The sequence below is a fragment of the Monodon monoceros genome, unplaced genomic scaffold (assembly GCF_005190385.1).
Source record: "Monodon monoceros isolate NGI ecotype Baffin Bay Population unplaced genomic scaffold, NGI_Narwhal_1 Super_Scaffold_18, whole genome shotgun sequence".
Classification (NCBI taxonomy): Eukaryota; Metazoa; Chordata; class Mammalia; order Artiodactyla; family Monodontidae; genus Monodon; species Monodon monoceros.
The window spans coordinates 139,181,273-139,201,865 of record NW_021703774.1 but is presented as its reverse complement, the minus strand read 5'-3'; the positions used below and the strand labels follow the sequence as shown (position 1 = coordinate 139,201,865).

Below are 20,593 nucleotides of genomic sequence, written 5' to 3'. Positions count from 1 at the left end.
TCTTGCCTCCTTTATCAAAGATAAAGGAGGCAAGAATATACAATGGAGAAAAGACAGCCTCTTCAATAAGTGGTGTTGGGAAAACTGGACAGCTACATGTAAAAGAATGAAATTAGAGCACTCCCTAACACCGTATACAAAAATAAACTCAAAATGGATTAAAGACCTAAATGGAAGGCCAGACACTATAAAACTCTTAGAGGAAAACATAGGCAGAACACTCTATGACATAAATAACAGCAAGATCCTTTTTGACCCACCTCATAGAGAAATGGAAATAAAAAGCAAAAATAAATAAATGGGACCTAATCAAACTTAAAAGCTTTTGCACAGCAAAGGAAACCATAAACAAGGTAAAAACATAACCCTCAGAATGGGAGAAAATATTTGCAAATGAAGCAACTGACAAAGGATTAATCTCCAAAATTTACAAGCAGCTCAAGCAGCTCCATATCAAAAAAACAAAAAACCCAATCCAAAAATGGGCGTAAGACTTAAACAGGCATTTCTCCAAAGAAGATATACAGATTGCCAACAAACCTATGAAAGGATGCTCAACATCACTAATCGTTAGAGAAATGCAAATCAAAACTACAATGAGGTATCACCTCACACCACTCAGAATGGTCATCATTAAAAAATCTACGAACAGTAAATGCTGGAGAGGGTGTGGAGAATAAGGAAACCCTCTTGCACTGTTGGTGGGAATGTAAATTGATACAGCCACTATGGAGAACAGTATGGAGGTTCCTTAAAAAACTAAAAATAGAACTACCATTTGACCCAGCAATCCCACTACTGGGCATATACCCTGAGAAAACCATAATTCAAAAAGAGTCATGTAGGGTTTCCCTGGTGGCGCAGTAGTTGAGAGTCCGCCTGCCGATGCAGGGGACACGGGTTCATGCCTCAGTCCGGGAAGATCCCACATGCCGCAGAGCGGCTGGGCCTGTGAGCCACGGCCGCTGAGCCTGCGCTCCGCAACGGGAGAGGCCACAGCAGTGAGAGGCCCGTGTACCGCAAGGAAAAAAAAAACAAACCGAGTCATGTACCACAATGTTCATTGCAGGTCTATTTACAACAGCCTGGACATGGAAGCAACCTAAGTGTCCATCAACAGATGAATGGATAAAGAATATGTGACACATATATACAATGGAATATTACTCAGCCATAAAAAGAAATGAAATTGAGTTAGCTGGATGGACCTAGAGTCTGTCATACAGAGTGAAGTAAGTAAGTCAAAAAGAGAAAAACAAATACTGTATGCTAACACATATAAACGGAATCTTAAAAACAAAGGTTCTAAAGAACCTGGGGCAGGATGGGAATAAAGACGCAGACATAGAGAATGGACTTGAGAATACAGGGAGGGGGAAGGTAAGCTGGGACAAAGTGAGAGAGTGGCATAGACATATATACATTACCAAATGTAAAACAGATAGCTAGTGGGAAGCAGCTGCATAGCACAGGGAGATCAGCCTGGTGCTTTGTGAACACCTGAAGGGGTGGGATAGGGAGGGTGGGAGGGAGACTCAAGAGAGAGTAGACATGGGGATCTATGTATATGTATAGCTGACTCACTTCATTATACAGCAGATACTAACACACCATTGTAAAGCAATTATACTCTAATAAAGATGTTAAGAAAAAAATTATTATTCCAAGGCACTTACTGATATCATATGAGGTTTGAGAAAAATGTAAAAGCTCTCAAAAAAGAATGTCAAATTAACTCCTATAAAATAGTCAGAAGTAGGAAAAACATGCCACTTACATATCTAACTCACTTAAAACTGTTGTTGGTTTACTATGAAAATGTTTTAGCTTGAAAAACATTGTTTGCTGATTCCTTAAACTCAGCTACTATTACCAAACCTACAACTGACATATGTAACAACATTAATAAAAAACAATTTTATACATCATTTAGTCAATAGCATAACTTAATTTTCTTTTATTTTTATGCAGTTATTAAACTCACACTGTCTTCCACATCTCCAGTCTTCCAGCCTTTTAACAGCATTTTAGACACAGGTATCTGAAGTTCATTTTCTAGAATCTGTTTAATTTCTCCTGTACGAAAAAGAGGAGACCAGATATTACTAACAAAATAATGCAATAAATATTTGTTCATATCCAGAGCTAGCATTAATATTAGGCATATGGTCCACAGTCAATGACATTTGTCTGATGAATGCATATGAAAAATTTCAGTAGTCCAAACTTCAAATCTTGATCATACAACATGTTGTGCCATTGAAGAACTAAGGCTCCACCATTATGATAAAAGACTCCACAATTACTTAAGTACCTTTTTAAAAAGAAACAGATATCAGTGACTGGGGGTTTGAAAGGAAATAATCTATTTTAAACCAACTGATAATATCTATATGTGCTCAGCATATGGTAGGAGTAGTCGGTAAAGTACAAAACTTGAGGCATTATAGTATAGGGAAAGCAAATTGTGGAATGAAGACTTGGGCTGAAGTCTTATCTTGAAGAAATCAAATAACTTGCCTTTTTTTTTTTGCATCTATAAAATGGGGAATAATATTGTTTATCTCATCTACCTCTAAGATAAGATTTTTTGCATCTATAAAATGGGGAATAATATTGCCTATCTTATCTACCTCTAGGGTTCAAGGGTGAAAGGAGGTAACATCCATGAATGTAGCTGGAAAAAAATAATAAAGTCAATGTATATAATCTAGAAGACAATTTAAACTGTGCTGAAGAGAAAAGCAGCAGAATTTCAGAAAAGAAAAAAAATTATGGTGGATCAAATAGTCAGAGAAAGTTTTGTGAGACAGATGAGACTTAAACCCAGCTTGAAATACAGCTGCATTTAAACCAAACTTGAAGTATAGCCGGGTTGTGAAGGAGAGCCAAATCAAAGGCCAGGATATTCTATTCAGTGAAGACAAAGACCAAAAGGTAAAAAGGAAAAAAGGAAAATGATGCTAATGAGAAACAGTGAGGAATCACAATTTTCCCAGTACTCCACAAATTACTTTTCAGTAATCGAGTCTACTTATAAATTAACCAGCTAATTTCTGGTACTACAGTATAATAAACAGATCATTAAATCAGAATGTACAAATATTTCATATATATGCTTTTATTAGGTTGGTTAGTCTATAATTATAGATTAACACATAATTCAATTTCATTTATATTAAGTGATTGAACACTGCAGAAAATGATTATACTATACATTAAAAGAAAAGTAATTCCATGCTGATAAAGGAAAAGATGGCGGGTGAAGCTTACACTACACAAGTTCTATGGAAGCACAGCTGCCTAAGCAAGCAATGCTACAATCAAACCCTTCATGGCCTTAGTGACATATTTTTACTTTCCTAAAGAAAATTCCTATCTAGGCACTTTGGATAGCGATTAAACATCATAAAAAGAATTGTGATTCAACATTATATTTTAGAAGCACAAAATTTATCAACTTTGACCTTCAAAAATATCACTGCTGACAAAGGATTGTTCTGTTCATGGAAATGAGAGAAAGGTGAGCTATACTTCTTTTACCAAATACATATAAACACTGCCTTTTCATTTGTGACTAAGGTTGCTATTTCTAAAGCTGTACCTATCTGGAACTGGGCTTATGCGCTTACAAGCCTGCCCAGTGCTTTCCTCTTAGAAACTTATCTTCACCTGACACTTCCTGCTTAAACTCTTGGAGACACCCTTAGCATTCATAACCTAAAGGAAAGGAAAAACAAAAAGAGACTTTAAGTTAAAGTCCCAGTTACAAGCTTGGGTAACATATAATACAAAAAGTCTTTTGTTCCACAGGTAGAAAAGAATAGAAAACAAACCCAGAGCCGTGACAGCAACCTGAGTTCCTCATATTCAAAAAATTCTTCTCTGTTGGTCTCAACTTCTTCTTCTCTAAAGTAGGAATAATAACTATAGTACCAATACTTCATTGGGTTGCTGTATTAAATGACATACGGAATGGAAAATACTTTGTGTTACTATGTGTCCAATACATAAAATGGACTCAAAAGAGGTTGTTAGCTTTAAGTCATATTAATTAAGGTAATACACACGTAAGTGTCTAGCATAGTATCTGGCCAGTATAGGTTCTCAATAAATAGTTGTTGTTTCAAGAATATCCAAAATATTTTAGGGCAGTGAAGCGCTAGAATGCAGCAAGTTTCAGAGCCAGTTTTTATATCCAGGTCTGCCTGACTCCAAAGATCTTAACACAAGATGGCACTCCTGTATGTTACTTCGAAAACAGAAGATACGCAGATGTCATCAAGGAACAGTCCACTGACTGCAAACCATATATCTGATAAGGGTTTAATACCCAAAATATATAAAGAACTCATATAATTCAATAGCCAAAAAACCCCCAAATACTCCAATTAAAAATGGGCAAAGGACTTGATTAGACATCTTTCCAAAGAAGATATAAAAATGGCCAATAGGGGGCTTCCCTGGTGGCGCAGCGGGTGAGAGACCGCCTGCCGATGCAGGGGACACAGGTTCGTGCCCCGGTCCGGGAGGATCCCACATGCCGCAGAGCGGCTGGGCCCGTGAGTCATGGTTGCTGAGCCTGCTCGTCTGGAGCCTGTGCTCCACAACGGGAGAGGCCACAACAGTGAGAGGCCCGCGTACCGCAAAAAAAAAAAAAAAAGGCCAATAGGTACATGAAAAGATGCTCAACATCACTAGTCACTAGGGAAATGCAAACCAAAAACCATAATGAGGTATCATCTCATACCTGTTAGAATGGCTACCGTCAAAAAGTAAGAGATAAATGGCGGCAAGGATATGGAGAAAAGAGAACTCTCATGGGATTGTTTCCTTCTATTCTTACTTTGCTGCGAGTTTAATTATTAAAAAACACAAAATTTTAAATATTGTTAAGTACTGTCAAATGCTTTTTCCTCCATCTATTGAAATGATCAAATGAATTTTTTCATTCATTGTACTAATATATGGTGAACTACAATAATGGATTATATACAAATTGTTAAACAAGCCTTATAGTCCTGGGTAAAGCCCACTTGACCGTGAGTTATATTATATACATACGTATATATTTTTATTATATTTAATGAATTCAATTTACAAATATTTGTAAATGATTTCTGCCTCTATGGTTGTAAGAAATAGTCTGTAATAGTTTCCTTTTCCTGTAATGTCTTTTCTGGTTTTAGTATCAGGGTTAATGCTGGTTTCATAAAATGAATTAGGCAATATTTCATCTTTCTCTATTTGTGAATGACTGCTAACATTTTTTCCTTAAATATTAGACAAACTTTACCAGTGAAGCCATCTGGGCTTGGGTTTTCTCGGGGAAAGGTTTTGATTGTTAACTATCAATAACTTTATATATTAAATGCAGAGTTACTCAGATTTTAAATTTTTGCTTCTGTCAGCTGTAGTAACTTACACCTTTAAAAAGAGTTTTTCTACCTTTTTAATGTTTCATGTAACCTTTAAATTTACTGGCCTAAATTTGCTCTTAATGTTGTCTTATAATCCATTCAATGTCTGTAGGTACCTTTCATTTTCAATGATTAACTTCTGTTTTCTCTCTTGTTCTTATTCACATTAGCAAGAGAACTATCAATTTAACTGATCTCAAAAAACAGCTTTAGGTTTTGTTCATTTTCTCTACTGTTTATCCATTTTCTGCTTTATTGATTTCTGTGTGCATGTGTATGATTTGTTTTCTTTCCATACTTAAGGTTTGATTTGCTCTTTTCAAAAAAATTTAACAGCTTTATGATTGATATAAAATACTGCACATATTTAAAATTCACAATTTGTAAGTTTTGACAAATATACCAGTGAAACCACCATCATAATCAAGATTATGAATTTATTCACCTCCCCCTAACACTTTTCTTATGCCCCTTGTTAATTCCTCCACACTTCCCCTACCATATCTCCAGGGAACCAGTGATTTGATTTGTGAATTAGCTTGAATTATACAGAATTTTAGATAGAAGGAATTTCAGAATGTTCTTTTAAAATCTGGCTTCTTGCACTCAAAATACATTGTCTGAGATTCTTCCACATTGTTACACGTAATGATAATCCCTTTCTTATTACTAAGTAGTATTCCATTGTATGGATATACAACAATTTGTTTATCTATCCACTGGTTATGGACATGTTGTGTTTTCCACAGTTTGAGGCTATTACAAATAAGTTGCAATGAACACTAACATACACGTCTTTAATGGACATATGATTTCATTTCTCTTGGGTAAATACCTAAGAGAGGGATGGCCAGTGTATTTTTAACTTTGTAGGAAACAGTCAAACTCTTTTCCAAACTGGTTTCTACTGTGATGTCTTCAAGTTCACTAATCTTTTCTTCTTGAATATCTAATCTTCTGTTAATCCCATCTCAAGACATCATGGTCTTAACCTCTAGACATTTGATTTGGGTTATTTTTACTTTTTCAATTACTTATGATTTTAAATCCTTCCTCTCTCTTTTTGAACATAAGTAATATAGCTATAATAACTGTTTTAATGTGCTTAATCTGCGAATTCCAACATCTATGTCAATTCCGGGTTGTTTTTGGTTAATTGATTTCTCTTCTCAGTATGGGCCGGCTTTTCTCCTTCTTTGTATGCTTGGCAACTTTTTACTGGATACGAGACATTGTGAATTTTACCTTGATGGGTGCTGAATGTTTTTTATTCCTATAAATATACTGAGCTTTGTTCTGGGAGGCAGTTAAGTTACCCGGAAACAGTTCAGTGCTTTTGGGTCTTTGCTTTTAGGATGTTGGTACCTGTGCAGTATTAATCTACGGCTAATCTTGACACTACTGAGGCATGAGCCTTCTGAGTACAGCTGACCCTTGAACAACACAGGTTTGAACTGTGGGGGTCCACTTATACATGGATTTTTTTCAATAGTAAATACTACAGTACTATACAATTCACAGTTGGTTGAATCAGTGAGTGAGGAAATGCAGGTACAGAGGAATGGAGTACATGGAGGCCTGACTATAAGTTATATGTGGATTTTAAGCTGTGCAAAAGGTTGGTGTCCCTAACCCCAGTGTTGTTCAATGGTCAACTGTATTCTATCCAAAGAATGAGGTCATTGGTCAACTGTACTCTATCCTCTATGAATTATGAGGTTTTCCAATCTAGCTGGTGAAGGTAAATCTGGTTCCTGCAAGCAGAAGGGTGGGCTGGGGTGGGGTAGGGACACTTCCTATTTCTTAGCTGGAAGCTTTGATCATTGCCTTTGGAACTACCTTCTTTTGTAATTAAGCATGTGAACCATAAACTTCCATCTCAATACCACTTTGTTAGCATCAAACAAACACGGATATGCCACGTTTCCATCACAATTCAGTTCAAAATATTTTCTAATTTCCTTTGTGATTTCTTCTTTGGCCTATGGTTTACTTAGAAATATGTTGTTTGATTTCCAAATATATCAGGATTTTCCAGATTCCTTTGATTTCTATTTTAATTCCACTGTTGTTAGAGAACATACCTCACATGATTTTTAAGTCACTTTAAGTCACTGTGACTTGTTTAATGGCTGAGCATATTTTCTACCTTAATGAATGTTGCAAATGCATGAGAAAAGAATATGTATTTTCCTATGGTTATGAGAAGCATTTTATACATTTCAAGTAGGTCGAACTGGTTGATATTCTGTTCATATTTTCTGTCTGTTGTTCTGCACATTACTATAAGAAAGGAATGTTATCTCCAATTATAATTGTGGATTTGTTCTTTTCTCCCTGCAGTTCTATTGATTAGTTTTGTTTCACATACTTTCAAGCTTTTGTTATTATATACACACATATTTAGGATACTTACGTCTTTGTGATTAATTGACATTTTCATCATTATGAAATGTCCCCATTTATCCCTCATAATATTCTTTGTCCAGAAGTCTACATCACTTAATATTAGCATGATAGCATAATGTTGTTAATATAACATACATATTGATTACTATTTTCTAATATGTATACTTCAATCTTATGCTTCATACTTAAAGTGGGTTTCTTGTACATATATCATTGGTTTTCCTTTGTTATCCAGTCTCACAATCTCTACCTTTCTCATAAGGATGTGAGATCATTTATATTTATTGTAATTATCTATAGTCTTATTTGTTTTCTATTTGTCCTGATGTTTTTTATCATCTTTTTCTACCTTCATTTGCATTTATCGAACAGTTTTAGATATTCCATTTCATTTCAAACCTTGACTTAATAACCATTATGTGTGATTTATTTTTAGTGATTACTCTAGGGTTTAGAATATGCATATTTAACTTCACAGAGTCCACCTTCAAGTAACACAGGACTTGTCTTACAACAGCATACTTCCTTTCCCCTTTCCTATTCTTTGCATTGTTTTCATACATTTATCTCTACATAATTTACAAAACACACAATACATTGCTCTTACTTTTACTTTATAATGTCATTTATCTCTTAAAGAAATTAAAAAGAAAGAAAATATTTTGTATATACCCAAATTGTTACCATTTCTGGTGCTTCTCATTTCTTTGTGTTAATCTAATTTCCCATCTGGTATCATTTTCTTTCGGCCTGAGGAACTTCCTTTAATATTTCTTGTAGTTTTTGTTTGTGTGAAAAAAATATCTTTATTTAGTCTTCATTTCTGAAAGATATTTTTGTTGGATATAGCATTCCAGGTTGACATTTTATTCCTTTGGCACTTAGAAATATCACCAAATTGTTTCCTGGCTTGCATTGCTTCTGATAAGAAGTCTGTAGTCATTATTTTTAAATTTTCTTTTTTTCCCTATATGGAATGTGTCTTTGTCTCTTCACCTCTGGCTACTTTAAATTTTCTTCTACTACTGATTTTCAGCAGTTTTAATATGATGTGGTTTCCTTTGAGTTACTCCTACTTGGAGTTACTAAGCTTCTTAGATCTGTAAGTTTACAGTTTTCATCAAATTGGGGTTGTTTTCTGTTATTATTTCTCTAAAATTTCCCCCTTTCTATTAGCCCCTCTGTTTGGGGGAATCTAATCACGTATATATTAGGTCACTTTTTATTTCATGACAGGTCACTTAAGCTCCGTCCTTTGCCCTCTCCCCTGTATTTTTGCTGTGTGTACTTCACTGTACACTGTTTTTATTGCCATGTCTTCAAATTCATTGATCTTTTCTTTAATAGCATCTATCTGTTAAATCCTTCAGGGTAAATATTTTATTGCAGATCTTAAATTTTAGCTCTAGAATTTTCCTTTGGTTTTTTCCAATTCTTTATTCAAGTTCTTGATTTCTTTTAAATCCTTAAACATATTTATAACAGCTGTTTTAAAATTCTCCTAATTCCATTATTTTTGCCATTTATGAATATATTTTTATTTTCTAATTTTTATTCAGGCTATGGGTCACATTTTGCTACTTCTCATGTCTCCTAGTTTTTGACTGAACGCAAGACATTATGAAAATTACATTAATGAGGGTCTGCATTTAATGGTTTGCCCCTAAGGAGTGTAGAAGTTTATTTTGACAGGTCCTTACATTTCACGCATATAGGCTGATCCTTTTGAGGCATCTTTATGACATTATTTTGGTGCATCTAAAGCAGTGATTCTCAAAAGTATAGTTCAGAAATTTGGGGGATTCCTTGAGACTGACTGTACAAAAGTAATGATCACTAGGTTCAAAAGCATTACCCCAATTCTATCATTAAGTAACTATTAATTACTGAGCCAATTTATAGGCCCTCTCTGGGCCTCAAATTCCACATTAATTTTTTTAAAAAAGCTAAGAATATATTTCATATTAATGACGCCTTGTTCCATTTTTTTGAATTAAAAAATATCAACACAACATGGCACCAAAAAGTAAGAACCAACCCTAAAGAAAAATGAGACTTAGTCTACCAGTAGACACAAGAAAATCAAACCTGTCACCTAGAAAAAACAAAATGAGAAATAGTGTATCATGTGGATTTTTCTCAAGCACAATTCTCAAAAGCGAATTTCTTCCTCCTTTGTTCAAATCACATTTTTTGTAATGTCAGAAATCTTCTACTGCCTCCATTCATTTCCTTATTTTAAACATTATAAGCCACCAACCCCTACAAACACTTGTTTCAACTGTGAAACTATTCTTTTGAGAAAAATCAGATTAAGATTCTATAGCAGAAGCAATAACATTAGACTTTCAGGGCTAGAAAGGACCCAGCTCAGAGGCTGTTTAAAATCATTCTGGGATATGACTTACCCAAGAACAAGTAGTAAGTTAATGGCAAAGACTACAAGGCAATGTTCCATTGCTTTTCCCTCTATACCTTCCCATCTCAGATGGTCAAAGATGCAGCCCTTGTATATCTTGCTGCTCAAACATATAAATTTAAACAAAAAGATCATTTCTGTAACACCTATAATTATCAACAAGAATCATAAATATGTGCATATGTAGGCAGTCTGAAACAAAAGGATTCCAGAAAACGCTACTCATTTTTAGGTTATTTACAGTGTGTCAATGGGTCCTACAGGATTTGAGATTATACCCAACAATGCACACAAAACACTCTATCAGATTGCTATAAAGGCTGATGTTTAATTGTGTCTGTAAGATTAAAAGACAGAAGTCTTCTTTTCCTAAATATTAATGTTCCCCTTAATACAGAAAGAAACCTAATGATTATAACTAACATGTAAGGGAAGTATTTAAAATAATTTTACAGGGAGAAAAAGTTCCAGTCATTTATGAGGCATAATGATCAGTAAAGATTATCAAACACTTTTCATTAGAAACTTTGTTTTCTGTTTACCTCTTTGCTTCTTGTATTGTAGAACCTTTACCCAAATAAAGACACTCTGTGCTCACTATCCACACAGCAGAATTGTTTTAGTTCAGTGGATAACAGACTGGGCTAAAAGTCAAAAGACAGTGACTGGCTGTTCTAGAGTCTGCTACTAACTACCATGGCAGGGCAGCCTCCCTGAGTTTTAAGTTTACATACCTGTAAAATAAAGCATTTAGACTAAATGTCCTCTAAGGGCTCTTCCAGTTCCAAAACCTCACGTTCACATTCTACCCAATATGTGTACGGCACTAAGTTAAGCACTTTGGAAAATACAGAAACTGAGTAATATGTCAGAATGGGAAGGGTTTCCTAAGCACAAACAAAAAGAAAAACTGTGAAGGAAAAGTCCAATATTGTAAAAATAAAAAAACTTCTGCATCTTGAAAAGCACAATAAAATGAAAATATAAATGGGGAAAATATTTGCTAAACAAGTAATGGATGAAAGGATAATCTCATTAATATATAAAAAAATTCTTATAAATTTTTAAAAAATTTAAAAGAAAGTCACAATAGAAACATAAACTTACATACAAAAAGAGCCAATAAACCTAGTGTATTAACTGAGTAGTAAAAGAAAACTAAACTGAAAACATAAGATACCATTTATTTCTAAACTGACAAAGCTTTTTTTCTTTTCCTTTTTAGTGTAATAAAAGATACATACCATAAAAATGTGCCACTTTAAAGTGTACAGTTCAGTGACATTAAGTACATTCCACATTGTGCAACCACCATCACTATCCATCTACAAAACTCTTCATCAGCCCACAGTGCAACTCTGTATCCATTAAATAACTCCCCATTCCCACCTCCCCCCAGCCCCTGGTAACCACTATCTACTTGCTGGAATCTGACTATTATAGGTATCTCTTGTAAGTGGTATAACACATATTTGTCCTTGTTGCATCTGGCTTATGAAACATTTAGCATAGTGTCTTCGACATTCATCCATGTTGTAGTATATAGCAGAATTCCATTCCTTTTTAAAGCTGAACAATATTCTACTGTATGTACATACCACATTTTGCTTATCCATTCAGCAGTTGATGGTCACTTGGGTTGCTTCTATTTTTTGTTCTGTTTTTCTGTAAAAGTTCCTACTTTCATTTATTTGGGGTATATACTCAAAAGTGAAATTGATGGATCATATGGTAATTCTGTGTTTAATTTTTTTAAAGAACTGCCATACTCTTTCTCCAGCAGCTGCACCATTTTACATTCCTACCAGCAATGCACAAGGGTTCGAATTTCTTCATATCCCTGCCAACGCTTGTTACTTTTTGTTTGTTTGGTTGTTTTTTAGAACAGTCATTCTAAGGGGTATGGAGTGGTATCTCACTGTGGTTTTGATTTGCATTTTGCTGATGATTCATGTTGTTCAGCATCTTTCCATGTGTTTACTGGTCACCTGTATATCTTCTCTGGAGAAACAACTATTCAAGTCCTTTGCCCATTTAAAAAAATTTTTTTATTAAGATATCATGGACATATAACCATTGTGTAAGTTTAATGTATACATGGGTTGATTTGATACATTTATACATTGAAATATGATTACCACTCTAGCATTAGCTAACACCTCTATCATATCACATTATTATCATTTCTTTTTTGTAGTGGGAACAATTTTAATTGGGTTGTTTTTTGTTGCTGTTGAATTGTATGAGTTCTTTATATATTCTGGGTATTAGTCCCTTATCAGATATATGGTTCAAAAATATCTTCTACCATTCTGTAGGTTGCTTTTTCATTCTATGGATAGCATCCTGTGATGCACAACTTTTGAATTCTGATGAGATCTGATTCACTTACTTTTTCTTTTGTTCCTGTATTTTGGTATCATATACAATAAATCGCTGCCAAACCCAATGTCATGAAGCTTTCCCTTATATTTTCTTCTAAGAGTTTTATACTCTGCTCTCTTGAGGTCTTTGTTGGTTTTGTTTTTTTAATATCACAAACTACTGGCAAGACTATAAATTAGTATACTGTTGATGGCAATTTAAAATAAGACTTCTCTAAAGAGTAATTTGGTAGAATATATCTAAACCTTTTAAAATGTGCATCCCCTCTCATGCAGAATTGCACCTCTAGGCATCTCTATGTAGAAAAATAATCACTGAGGTTCAACAAACTTCACTGCAGTATGTTATAGTGAGAGATCAGGAATGGAGGGGAGCTCAAAATAACCAGCAAAAGGAAAATGCTACGATAAATCATAGCACGGGTTTTAAAAACTGTGTGCTTCAAGAGTATTTTAAAATATGGAAAATGATGATGATATAATACTACAAGTAAAAAAGAGCAGTTTCTAAAGCATCAAATATAGTCTATCTCAATTTTGTAAAACATAGATTTATACAACAGACATAGAATGAAACTGGAAGTAAATGCAGCAAAATGCTAACTGTAGTTAAAAGTAGAATTACTGGTAATTTCTACTTTTTCCACACTTTTGTCCATTTCATAAATTTTCTACAACAAACAGTGGAGCAGGAATGCGGTTGGAAATGAATTATTCAAAAACAGAGGAAGGCAATTTCTATCCTAGGACTCAAGAAAGTAAGAGTGAACAAAGCAACTAATACCTGTTGAAAGTCTTTCTTCTAAGTGCCAGATTGCAACCATGTATATTGAGGAACTTGTTATTCATTCATTTTAAGCAAGAAAATCTAGCAGTAGAGCGAAGAATTGAATGGGAAACAGAAAAGAGGAAACCTATTAGCAGAGGGTATTAAAACAGCAAGATAAGAAAAAGTGAAGGAAAGTATAAACTGCTTATGTTGAAAATGGAAAAGGTGATGCACAAGACAGTAATCTGTGAAAAAGACTCTTTAGCAATGTTTCTTAAGACATAGTTCTTCAATTTCATCAGAATCACCTGTACTATTTGTTTTCAAAAATGCAGATTTGTGGGCTCTACCCCATTACAGAATTAGAATCTAAATCTATAGTATTTGGCCCAGGACTTATACATTTAATCAATCCCCCATTCCCTTCCCAAGGTGATTTTTATGCATATAAAATTAGAAACACTCCTATGGAGTTTAATAAATGGCAGAATCTGAAGATGAGAGGGATGGAGGAATAGAAGAAATGGCTTAGCTATCAAGCATGTTGGTACCAGCTAGATGTTGCTGTGGACTCTCCATAATCCACAGCTTTGCCACAGAACTACTGCTTCATACTAGTTTACCTTAGTAATCACTTCTGTCTAAAGGTGGTGGCTTTCTGTCATACTACCCAACTGCTTAATTTGTCCTTTGGGGACTGTATTTTTTTAACCCCTGAAGCTGCTTACCGTAAAAGCTTAACAAACATTTTAATGTCAAGCCTATCCTTAAACGACTAGAAGAGCACCTGGCACATAGTAGGCATACAATGAAATCAGAACTAGGTACTTACAAGGGAAGGAAAGCAGTAGGGCTAGAAAGGTAGGATAAGACCAGATAAGAAAGGGTATATGTGCTACAGTAATGCACTTGAACTTATCCAAGAGGCAGTTTGATGAGATGGTATCTGACAAATGTATACTCCTGTAAAACCACCACCACAACGAAAATAAAGAACACTGCCAACATGGGCTCTTCGGTGGGGCTAATGAAAGACTCTGGGAGGGCTCACATCAAGGAGTACGTCCCAGAACTTCTGCTGCCAGTGTCCTTGTCCCCACGGTGAAACAGAGCCACTCCCGGCCTCTGCAGGAGACCCTCCAACACTAGCAGCCATCTCAAGGGAAATGTAAGCAATCTGTCCTGTTCCTCTGATCTTAGCCTGGAGTTCTGGTGTCTGGAAGCACTTCTCATCTCTCAGAAAATACATCAGATATACAACTACACGTGGAACAACTCCTACAGAACACCCACTGAACGCTGGCAGAAGACCTCAGACCTCCCAAAAGGCAAGAAACTCCCCACGTACCTGGGTAGGGCAAAAGAGACAAAAGAATAGGGACGGGACATGCACCACTGGGAGGCAGCTGTGAAGGAGGAAAGGTTTCCACACACTAGGAAGCCCCTTCGCGGGTGGAGACTATGGGTGGCGGAGGGGGTAAGCTTTGGAGCCGCGGAGGAGAGCACAGCAACAGGGGTGCTGACGGCAAAGCAGAGAGATTCCCGCACAGTGGATCGGTGCCGAACAGCACTCACCAGCCCGAGAGGCTTGTCTGCTCACCTGCGGGGCCGGCGGGAGCTGAGGCTCGGGCTTCGGTCGGAGTGCAGGGAGAGGACTGGGGTTGGCGGCATGAATACAGCCTGCAGGGGGTTAGTGCACCACGGCTAGCCGGGAGGGAGTCCAGGGAAAAGTCTGGACCTGCCAAAGAGGCAAGAGAAATTTTTCTTCCCTTTGTTTCCTGGTTAGTGAGGAGAGGGGATTAAAAACGCTGCTTAAAGGAGCTCCAGAGACGGGCGCGAGCCACGGCTAACAGCGCGGACCACAGAGACGGGCATGAGACGCTAAGGCTGCTGCTGCTGCCGCCACCAAGAAGCCTGTGTGCGAGCACAGGTCACTATCCACACCTCCTTTCCGGGGAGCCTGTGCAGCCCGCCACTGCCAGGGTCCCGGGATCCAGGGACAACTTCCGCAGGAGAACGCACGGCGTGCCTCAGGCTGGTGCAACATCCTGCCGGCCTCTGCCGCCGCAGGCTCACCCCGCACCATGCCCCTACCTCCCCCTGGCCTGAGTGAGCCAGAGCCCCCGAATCAGCTGCTCCTTTAACCCAGTCCTGTCTGAGCGAAAAACAGATGCCCTCCAGTGACCTATACGCAGAGGCGGGGCCAAAATCAAGTGAGCCCCGGGAGCTGTGCGAACAAAGAACAGAAAGGGAAACCTCTCCCTGCAGCCTCAGAAGCAGCGGATTGAAGCTCCACAATCAACTTGATGTACCCTGCATCCCTGGAACACCTGAATAGACAACGAATCATCCCAAATTGAGGAGGTGGACTTTGAGAGCAAGATTTATTATTTTTTCCCCTTTTCCTCTTTTTGTGAGTGTGTATGTGTATGCTTCTGTGTGAGATTTTGTCTGTATAGCTTTGCTTTCAGCATTTGTCCTAGGGCTCTATCCGTCCGGCTTTTTTGTTTTGTTTGTTTGCTTTTACTTTTCTAAAAAAATTTTTTTTCCTAATAATTATTTTTTATTATAATCACTTTATTTTACTTTATCTTACTTTGTTTTATTTTATTTTATTTCTTTCTTCCATCCTTCCTTCCTTTCTTCCTTCCTTCCTTTCTTTCTTTCTTTCCACTTTTTCTACCTTTTATTCTGAGCTCTGTGGATGAAAGGCTCTTCGCGCTGCAGCCAGGAGTTAGTGCTGTGCCTCTGACGTCGGAGAGCCAACTTCAGGACACTGGTCCAAAAAAGACCTCCCAGCTCCACATAATATCAAACGGCGAAAATCTCCCAGAGATCTCCATCTCAACACCAACACCCAGCTTTACTCAACGACCAGCAAGCTACAGTGCTGGACACCCTATGCCAAACAACTAGCAAGACAGGAACACAACCCCACCCATTAGCAGAGAGGCTGCCTAAAATCATAATAAGTACACAGACACCCCAAAACACACCACCAGATGTGGGCCTGCCCACCAGAAAGACAAGATCCAGCCTCATCCACCAGAACACAGGCACTAGTCCCCTCCACCAGGAAGCCTACACAACCCACTGAACCAACTTTAGCCACTGGGGACAGGCACCAAAAACAACGGGAACTACGAACCTGCAGCCTGCAAAAAGGAGACCCCAAACACAGTAAGATAAGCAAAATGAGAAGACAGAAAAACACACAGCAGATGAAGGAGCAAGATACAAACCCACCAGAACTAACAAATGAAGAGGAAATAGGCAGTCTACCTGAAAAAGAATTCAGAATAATGATAGTAAAGATGATCCAAAATCTTAGAAACAGAATAGAGAAAATGCAATAAACATTTAACAAGGACCTAGAAGAACTAAAGATGAAACAAGCAACGATGAACAACACAATAAATGAAATTAAAAAATACTCTAGATGGGGTCAAGAGCAGAATAATTGAGGCAGAAGAACAGATAAGTGACCTGGAAGATAAAACAGTGGAAATACCTACTGCAGAGCAGAATAAAGAAAAAAGATTAAAAGAACTGAGGACAGTCCCAGAGACCTCTGGAACAACATTAAACGCACCAATATTCGAATTATAGGGGTCCCAGAAGAAGAAGAGAAAAAGAAAGGGACTGAGAAAATATTTGAAGAGATTATAGTTGAAAACTTCCCTAATATGGGAAAGGACATAGTTAATCAAGTCCAGAAAGCACAGAGAGTCACATACAGAATAAATCCAAGGAGAAACAGGCCAAGACACGTATTAATCAAACTGTCAAAAGTTAAATACAGGGCTTCCCTGGTGGCACAGTGGTTGAGAGTCCGCCTGCCGATGCAGGGGACACGGGTACGTGCCCCGGACCGGGAAGATACCACATGCCACGGAGCGGCTGGACCCGTGAGCCATGGCCGCTAAGCCTGCGCATCCGGAGCTTGTGCTCCGCAGTGGGAGAGGCCACAACAGTGAGAGGCCTGCGTACCGCAAAAAAATAAATAAATAAATACAAAGAAAACGTATTAAAAGCAGCAAGGGAAAAACAACAAATAACACACAAGGGAATCCCCATAAGGTTAACAGCTGATCTTTCAGCAGAAACTCTGCAAGCCAGAAGGGCCTGGCAGGACATATTTAAAGTGATGAAGGAGAAAAACCTACAACCAAGATTACTCTACCCAGCAAGGACATCATTCAGATTTGATGGAGAAATTAAAACCTTTACAGACAAGCAAAGGCTGAGAGAGTTCAGCACCACCAAACCAGCTTTACAACAACTGCTAAAGAAACTTCTCTAGGCAAGAAACACAAGAGAAGGAAAAGACCTACAATAACAAACCCAAAACAATTAAGAAAATGGAAATAGGAACATAAATATCGATAATTACCTTAAATGTAAATGGATTAAATGCTCCCACCGAAAGACACAGACTGGCTGAATGGATACAAAAACAAGACCCATATATATGCTGTCTACAAGAGGCCCACTTCAGACCTAGAGACACAGACAGACTGAAAGTGAGGGGATGGAAAAAGATATTCCATGCAAATGGAAACCAAAAGAAAGCTGGAGTAGCAATTCTCATATCAGACAAAATAGACTTTAAAATAAAGACTATTAGAAGAGACAAAGAAGGACACTACATAATGATCAAGGGACTGATCCCAGAAGAAGATATAACAATTGTAAATATTTATGCACCCAATATAGGAGCACCTCAATACATAAGGCAAACGCTAACAGCCATAAATGGGGAAACCGATAGTAACACATTCATAGCAGGGGACTTTAACAACCCACTTTCACCAATGGACAGATCATCCAAAAGGAAAATAAATAAGGAAACACAAGCTTTATGTGATACATTAAACAAGACTGACTTAACTGATATTTATAGGACATTCCATCCCAAAACAACAGAATACACATTTTTCTCAAGTGCTCATGGAACATTCTCCAGGATAGATCATACCTTGGGTCACGAATGAAGCCTTCGTAAATTTAAGAAAATTGAAATTGTATCAAATATCTTTTCTGACCACAACGCTATGAGACTAGATATCAATTACAGGAAAAGATCTGTAAAAAATACAAACACATGGAGGCTATACAATACACTGCTTAATAACGAAGTGATCACTGACAAAATCAAAGAGGAAATCAAAAAATACCTAGAAACAAATGACAATGGAGACACGTCTACCCAAAACCTATGGGATGCAGCAAAAGCAGTTGTAAGACGGAAGTTTATAGCAATACAATCCTACCTTAAGAAAGAGGAAACATCTCGAATAAACAACCTAACCTTGCACCTAAAGCAATTAGAGAAAGAAGAACAAAAAAACCCCAAAGTTAGCAGAAGGAAAGAAATCATAAAGATCAGATCAGAAATAAATGAAAAAGAAATGAAGGAAACGATAGTAAGGATCAATAAAACTAAAAGCTGGTTCTTTGAGAAGATAAACAAAATTGATAAACTATTAGCCAGACTCATCAAGGAAAAAAGGGAGAAGACTCAAATCAACAGAATTAGAAATGAAAAAGGAGAAGTAACAACTGACACTGCAGAAATACAAAAGATCACCCGAGATTACTACAAGCAACTCTATGCCAATGAAATGGACAACCTGGAAGAAATGGACAAATTCTTAGAAATGCACAACCTGCCAAGACTGAATCAGGAAGAAATAGAAAATATAAACAGACCAATCAATAGCACTGAAATTGAAATTGTGATTAAAAATCTTCCAACAAACAAAAGCCCAGGACCAGATGGCTTCACAGGCGAATTCTATCAAACATTTACAAAAGAGCTAACACCTATCCTTCTCAAACTCTTCCAATATAGCAGAGGGACGAAACTCCCAAATTCATTCTACGAGGCCACCATCACCTTGATACCAAAACCAGACAAAGATGTCACAAAGAAAGAAAACTACAGGCCAATATCACTGATGAACATAGATGCAAATATCATCAACAAAATACTAGCGAACAGAATCCAACAGCACATTAAAAGGATCATACACCATGAACAAGTGGGGTTTATTCCAGGAATGCAAGGATTCTTCAATATATGCAAATCAATAAATGTGATGAACCATATTAACAAATTGAAGGAGAAAAACCATATGATCATCTCAATAAATGCAGAGAAAGCTTTCGACAAAATTCAACACCCATTTATGATAAAAAACCTCCAGAAAGTAGGCATAGAGGGAAATTTCCTCAACATAATAAAGGCCATATATGACAAACCCACAGCCAACATCATCCTCAGTGGTGAAAAACTGAAAGCATTTCCACTAAGATCAGGAACAAGACAAGGTTGCCCACTCTCACCACTCTTATTCAACATAGTTTTGGAAGTTTTAGGCACAACAATCAGAGAAGAAAAGGAAATAAAAGGAATCCAAATCGGAAAAGAAGAAGTAAAGCTGTCACTGTTTGCAGATGACATGATACTATACATAGAGAATCTTAAAGATGCTACCAGAAAACTACTAGAGCTAATCAATGAATTTGATAAAGTAGGATACAAAATTAATGCACAGAAATCTCTGGCATTCCTATACACTAATGATGAAAAATCTGAAAGTGAAATCAAGAAAACACTCCCATTTACCATTGCAACCAAAAGAATAAAATATCTAGGAATAAGCCTACCTAAGGAGACAAAAGACCTGTACGCAGAAAATTATAAGACACTGATGAAAGAAATTAAAGATGATACAAATAGATGGAGAGATATACCATGTTCTTGGATTGGAAGAATCAACATTGTGCAAATGACTCTACTACCCAGAGCAATCTACAGATTCACTGCAATCCCTGTCAAACTACCACTGGCATTTTTCACAGAACTAGAACAGAAATTTTCACAATTTGTATGGAAACACAAAAGACCCCGAATAGCCAAAGCAATCTTGAGAACGAAAAACGGAGCTGGAGGAATCAGGCTCCCTGACTTCTGACTGTACTACAAAGCTACAGTAATCAAGACAGTATGGTACTGGCACAAAAACAGAAAGATAGATCAATGGAACAGGATAGAAAGCACAGAGATAAACCCACGCACATATGGTCACCTTATCTTTGATAAAGGAGGCAAGAATGTACAGTGGAGGAAGGACAGCCTCTTCAATAAGTGGTGCTGGGAAAACTGGACAGGTACATACAAAAGTAT

The 20,593-nt window shown here is 37.0% G+C and overlaps 1 protein-coding gene across 1 annotated transcript in view; it reads right to left on the bottom strand.

Annotated features, from left to right (window-relative positions):
* Positions 1–20,593, bottom strand: part of FAF1 (Fas associated factor 1) — a 476,898-nt gene that overhangs the window by 262,844 nt on the left and 193,461 nt on the right. Inside the window, exons 5-6 of the mRNA XM_029230785.1 lie at positions 1,981–2,076; positions 697–726 (exon numbers count right to left, since the gene is read on the bottom strand). Of these exons, the coding sequence (XP_029086618.1) occupies positions 697–726; positions 1,981–2,076 (126 nt within the window). The remainder of the gene's footprint in view (positions 1–696; positions 727–1,980; positions 2,077–20,593) is intronic.